The sequence below is a fragment of the Solanum tuberosum genome, unplaced genomic scaffold, assembly GCF_000226075.1.
Source record: "Solanum tuberosum cultivar DM 1-3 516 R44 unplaced genomic scaffold, SolTub_3.0 scf00566, whole genome shotgun sequence".
In the NCBI taxonomy this organism is placed as follows: Eukaryota; Viridiplantae; Streptophyta; class Magnoliopsida; order Solanales; family Solanaceae; genus Solanum; species Solanum tuberosum.
The window spans coordinates 162,715-169,004 of NW_006239496.1; the positions used below are offsets into that span (position 1 = coordinate 162,715).

The following is a 6,290-nucleotide window of genomic DNA, read 5'->3' on the forward strand; positions in this document are numbered from 1 at the left end:
GCGGGATACATAGCGTTGTGCACGGGATACATTAGGTTTGATACATTCTACATAGCGGGATACATAGCGTTGTGCACGGGATACATTAGGTTTGATACATTCTACATAGCGGGATACATAGCGTTGTGCACGGGATACATTAGGTTTGATACATTCTACATAGCGGGATACATAGCGTTGTGCACGGGATACATTAGGTTTGATACATTCTACATAGCGGGATACATAGCGTTGTGCACGGGATACATTAGGTTTGATACATTCTACATAGCGGGATACATAGCGTTGTGCACGGGATACATTAGGTTTGATACATTCTACATAGCGGGATACATAGCGTTGTGCACGGGATACATTAGGTTTGATACATTCTACATAGCGGGATACATAGCGTTGTGCACGGGATACATTAGGTTTGATACATTCTACATAGCGGGATACATAGCGTTGTGCACGGGATACATTAGGTTTGATACATTCTACATAGCGGGATACATAGCGTTGTGCACGGGATACATAGGTAAATAAGGGATTTTTGAAATTTTTGAAATAAGTAGGGATAAATGGGTATTAAGGTAAGTAAAGGAGTGTAGTTAAGTAATTTGTCCAAAAAAAAACACTAACGATTAGGGTGGAATGGTTGAAATATCTTTTCTCCTAATTAGAAATTTCAGATTTGAGCTTTGGAAATGAAGAATCTTTTAGTAAGGAGTGTTTTTATCCTCTTAATAACGGCCCAATCCCATGCGCAAAGACAGAACAATTATTTGAAGTTTATGATTTTCCAAACCTCTCATCGAAGCTATAGCTCATTTAGTCATTTTAGTTATGAATTTTTCTAACACATGTACACGTACTAAGCACATAATCATTGAATTTGTCTTGATCCGTAAACTAACAAGGTAGCTTCACCTTTGTTAATACGAATTTGGATTAATCAGATCAACAGGCTTTCGAATATCAAATACTTAGAAAAATAACATGTTTTCTAATTTTATGTCCTTTATTTATCAGTGTAAAGAGATTTTCTAAAAATTTGAAATATTGTTGGATGCCTTTGCTAAGAAGTTTTGTATGGTTGAGAAAGTAGTAGCATCAAGTTCTCTCTATCTTTAAAGGAGTAGTACCTATTTACTCAAAAGGTAAAGTAGGTCCCCACATTAAATATTTGGACCACCCTACCCCTAGTCCTACCCCCCCCCCAACCTCAAGAAAATATGTTAAGATTGACATTCTGGTTCTGTGGTAACTAACCAAAAAGACCAGAAATAGTTGGAAACTAGAAAAGTTTTTTCGGAGTCGTTTGGTGTGAGGTATAATATATAATAATTTCAAGATAAAATGTAGGATTCTTTTATGGCACGTTTGGTTGAAAGTATTAGGTAGTCCTTAGATTATTTATTCAACCTTTTTTTTTGTCATAGTGATGAAATAAGTTATTCTATATACATGATGAAATAACTTACTTGAAATTAATTATCTTGAGATAACTTGTTCGGAACCAAACAAACGGTTAAGGTTAAAGATTGTCGTGGGGATGAGATCATCCATGACATGGTTCTCACTTCTAACAATTTTGGACCACTTTCCACTATGTTCTATATTGGATCCAAGAATGTTTTATTGCATACCATAACTCCAACTAATATGTGCATAGTCACTACTTTTAACGTTATTTTACTTATTCTCTGAATCAGAAGCGAGACATGAGTCATGACTACCCTTCTTCTTGGACTCGAGACCTACTTTGCGGGCCAATTCGTACCTACGATATTATTAGGTGGGAAGTTTGGCTGAGGCCGCACAACTATCTTGAAGACTTTTGTTTAAAGGGTAGTTGTACAATCAAAGATAATTAATTTTTTTTCCTCTTTTCGAAGTACCTATCGCAATAACTTTTAAATAATATTTTTTCAACTTAACTAATTCATGTCCAAACACCTATTAATGTCTTGTTTCTTATATAAACTTTTGTGTTCAAGAACTACATCAACTAAGTTCTTAGACTTTAAAAAATGATATCTAACTTCTTACCTTCTTCAATGCATAAGCTGAATTAATTGGAAAATAGATATTTGGAATATGTCACTTTCTTTGAAAAGAAAGGTGACACCACAATTAATACTTTACATATTAGCATGCCTTAGGCAATTATGAACATTAGCTAACATGCAACAACCCCTTCTGAATACTATTCAAAACTTCATATTTTCCTTTAAACATATTAATGATGGGCAGACTCATCACTCAATTAATAGCATGGACACACTAAAAATGAGAAGAAAAAAAAGAGCTAGAACACATATCAATCATTTTAAGTCCACCATCGATAGCTGAAAAGAAAAAGAAGCTAAATTAGATGAAACGGTACTCTTAATGGTACGAGGCCTTTTGGAAAAAATTATGCGTATAGTACAATATCACATCATGTTAAAAGTATCTTTGCGATGTTTTAGCCCAATACTTCCTTTTATCTAAAAAAGAAAAGAGTTATTTGGACTTTTGAATGACAACACACACATTTACACAACATAATAAAAGGACCCAACCACTTAGGCTCATACTAAAGTAGTCCACAAAAGCAGCTGATAAAGTCCTAACATTCTATTCCTTTCACAGAACATAATGGACAATGGAAATTTTATGTACAGTTTAGGTTATAATGTTACATCAGATGAATCTGAATACATCTTTTTTACACACCAAAATATGGCAACCCATTCTCTTCTTTTTCAAGTGCCAAAAAGAATCCACCTATCTGCTTTGCTATTTCCATTGTCAATCCTTTTTATCATTAGAATGTGCACAGCATTGCCCTACCTTATCATTTTGAATGTGGTCTTCTATTCATGCAAGCATGTACACTTTGAACGCGTTTCCGATAGTGCCTGAAAACAATTCAAGAAAATGTAGTCATTGTATGTATTGAAGTGAGAAATTTGAACAGAAGGAATCCCCTTTTGTTGCTCATTGTGATTAGTTTTGGGATATACCTTGACTTGTGTCTCTAGTTCTTTGATGTAGTCAGCGGCAAAGTCCAACATATCCGCCGTGTTTGTTTGCTGCAAAGAAATTGAAATTGGAAAACAAGAAAAAGAAAAGAATGTTGACGCACTCATGTTGGATCTTCCAGAAATGCACTGCTTTTGGATGATCCGACATGCACCCGTGGGCCTTTTTGAAGAGTCCGAGCAACATTCATATTTTGGGCACCGTAAGTTAAGATTACCTTATCCATATTGGGGACAAGCTCTTGCAGCTTCCTCATTCTTTCGCTTATTCGTGTTCTTCTTACCTAAGATAAGTAACAATTGAAACAGTACTTGCTTAGCCTATCTTTCAGGGATAAAAAGACAACTTGATTTAACTGATTTGTGATCTAGATTGAATATAAGAGAACTAGATTTTTTACTAGTGTGAGTTGTGTACCCTTTCGGCGATGCTACGAGGATGAGTGGCACAGCCTCTCTTTGCTCTGACTTTACATGGTACTGAATCTTGCAAGAGCTTCTCCATGGCGGATAACTCCGCTGATGTTTGAGGTAAACTCAAATGAGACAATAGAGTGGGAGGGCGAGCTCGACCTTCACTACTCTGATTACCAAAACCATGTATGCATGAGATTAATCAGGCATAAAGACAATATCAATAATAACAACAACGACTACGACTACTACTACTACTCAATCCCAAACTAATTAAGTAGGTCATATGAAGATGCAATTTTTTAGACCTGTTTCATTTCAATACAGGCGGTAAAAGAATGACAAATGTGATTATAAGAAAAATACCTGATTATCAGATGGATTTACATTGGAGAATGACCCGGCCTCATCATCGTCTGGTACTTGTAGGAAATCATCAGTCAAAATTTGTGAATCATCCCAGGAAGGCATGGGAAAACCTGCCATGTAACTCTCATCACTTTTATGGCCTTTACCAAAACTTTCATCGCCTCGTCTGCTCTCTTCTATGCTTTTAGCTCCAAATTCAGAGATTGGAGCTAATAGCCCCGAAGAAGTAGGTTGTCCGGATGGGAGAGCCGTTTGACTACTAAACCTGCTTGGATTGGAAAATGATGCTTCTCCAGCAGCATTAGTACCACTACCAGCCCCATAATTCCCTATGCCTCTCAATGCACCATATTCTGTCAATTGCTGAAAAAGATTTAGTAACAAACTCAAAACACTAATGTCAGATCAAAACAATGGAAATGATCACAAACTTAGTAGCTCTGGTTGGCTACCTGACTTTTCACCTTATTGGTGAGGATTCGATTCTCCACCTTGTAGTCCCCTCCCCCTTTTTCTAAAAAAGAAAACATCCCAAGAGAACCTACTTTTTCTTTCTTCCCTTGCCAAAGTATAATATAAGAATATCCCAGCAAAACAATAGTCTATGTTGTTCTTCTAGCTAATATCTACAAAGTTCATAAGGGAAGACTTGCATAGATATGATATCACTACCAATAAGATTTTCGTCTGTACAAAACAGTTGATGAGTAGTTCGTGGCAAAAATTGATGACACGCCTCGTTTCTCTTCTAAAACCAATTTAGCTATCTCCAATGACTATGACAAGTATGCATATGTAATTAATTTTCTAGAGCATAGCTTAAAATAGAATCTTGGCTCAATCCACACAATGCAAAATTCAAAATAAACATTTAAACGAATAAACGAGCTTAAAATGAATCTCCTCGTAAAAACAAAAACAATCCCTTCATCTGAATGTAGCCCATTAGTCAAGATAATAAGAATAATCAATACCAAAGATATTTAACCAAGACAATGCATACCATTTTCAATATTGACTTGTGCAAAGAATCCAGCAGGCGAACTGTTATAACGAGTAAGATTTGAGTTACTACTACCAGTACCAAATCCACCATCCATTTTCGTCTGGTTCAAACGATTACACCTGCCAAAGTTATCCATTCCTGAAGTAAAGTCTGTTGAATTGTGATTTTGTTGAGCTTGAGTTTGATAATTCATCTGTGAAGTCAAAGAATAGTCACTATTCTGCTGAGTAATTTCTTGTTTCACAGGTGCAATGAACTGTGAATTCTGACTCTGTTGTTCTTGGCATTGGTAATTCATTTGCTGCTGTTGAGCTTCGTGTTCTTGTTTCATAGGAGCTACAACTTCAGATCTAACATCCATATTGCTCATGGGATTTTGCTGAATTTGCTGAGTATCATCAATTAGGCCATCCGGATTCGAATCTTGGGGACCAATATTAGCTACAAATCTATCAAAAACTTGCTTTATACCACTATTCGAAACGCGAGGATTGAGCAACTGATCAAAATCATCTCTTGCATAACCACAATTCTCACTCCCACCAGAAACATCAGCTGGATTATTACTGCTCAATAAGCTGGTAAAATAAGAACTTGGTGCCGATCGATATCGAGTTAAACCAGAAGTCATCTGTTGCTGCTGATGACTTCTATCATCCATACTTTTCTCACTTCAAACACCTAAAAGAATTCTCCTTTATCAAGACAACAACTACTACTACTACTACGCCTCAATCTCAAACAAGTTTGAAATCAGCTATCTGATTCCTCACTATCCGTGTCGCTCCATTTAAGAATTCTCCCTTCACACACCCAAAAGAATGCTTTTTTATCAGAAAAAAAGAACAAAATGACACTGTATGCAGCTCAGATCCACAGCCTAGAATACCAAATATTAAATTACAGAAAATCTAAAAAAAAAAAACTTTTTAATAATGTCTATACATAAAGTAGTGTTACCTACCAGCTTTAAATCTTGAATCCCCTTATGTATACAACAAATACCAAAGCCATTCTCAATTCCATCAAAAGAATCAAAACCTCAAACCTCAAAATTCTCTTTCAGACCTTTTATCAAACAAATAGTAAACTTTTCAAGAACCCCATAAACAAAAAACCCAAAAGCTCAAATCTTTCAACTATGTGAGCAAAATTAAAAGACACCCACTAAAATTCAAGAATCAAGAACACAAATTCATATGCAAAATAGTACTAAAATTATAGCTAAGAATTGAAAAAAAGTGAGCTAAAAAGCAACAGAAACAAGAACAAGTTAAGTTTATCAGAAAAGGGATAAGATTGAAAATGAAATTAGCCACTACTATATATATATATAAAATTGATTCTTGACACTAGAAATACAAACAGCAAAAAAACAGAGTACACTAAAAGCAATTTGCTGATTATTTTTTTTCAATTTTTTTGCTTTGAGAAAATGGATATGGTGGTGGCAGTAGGAGGAGGAAGAAGAAATATACCCCTGGTGGGGG

General features: G+C 35.5%; 1 protein-coding gene across 2 annotated transcripts; it reads right to left on the minus strand.

Moving 5' to 3' along the window:
* Nucleotides 1-2,582: 2,582 nt before the first annotated feature.
* Nucleotides 2,583-6,278, minus strand: LOC102602254 (transcription factor bHLH128-like). 2 transcript variants are annotated; one of them, XM_006365748.2, is made up of 7 exons: nucleotides 5,765-6,278; nucleotides 4,798-5,603; nucleotides 3,792-4,147; nucleotides 3,430-3,594; nucleotides 3,230-3,295; nucleotides 2,994-3,062; nucleotides 2,583-2,888 (listed from the first exon to the last, which is right to left on the minus strand). In XM_006365748.2, exons 2-7 carry the CDS (start codon nucleotides 5,459-5,461, stop codon nucleotides 2,844-2,846), a joined length of 1,365 nt encoding a protein of 454 aa, XP_006365810.1. In that variant the 5' UTR covers nucleotides 5,462-5,603; nucleotides 5,765-6,278; the 3' UTR covers nucleotides 2,583-2,843. The 2 variants fall into 2 exon arrangements, with proteins under 2 accessions (XP_006365810.1, XP_006365809.1); XM_006365747.2 differs by having other exon boundaries at nucleotides 4,798-6,278.
* Nucleotides 6,279-6,290: the final 12 nt, after the last annotated feature.

Bases quoted from the DNA above. Each gene is read 5' to 3' on its own strand.
- LOC102602254 (XM_006365748.2), bottom strand. From the start codon at position 5,461: ATGGATGATAGAAGTCATCAGCAGCAACAGATGACTTCTGGTTTAACT. The intron at 4,148-4,797 runs GTATGCATTGTC...AGCAATTGACAG, and splicing joins ACAAGTCAATATTGAAAATG to AATATGGTGCATTGAGAGGC. The intron at 2,889-2,993 runs GTATATCCCAAA...AATTGTTTTCAG, and splicing joins AACTAGAGACACAAGTCAAG to GCACTATCGGAAACGCGTTC.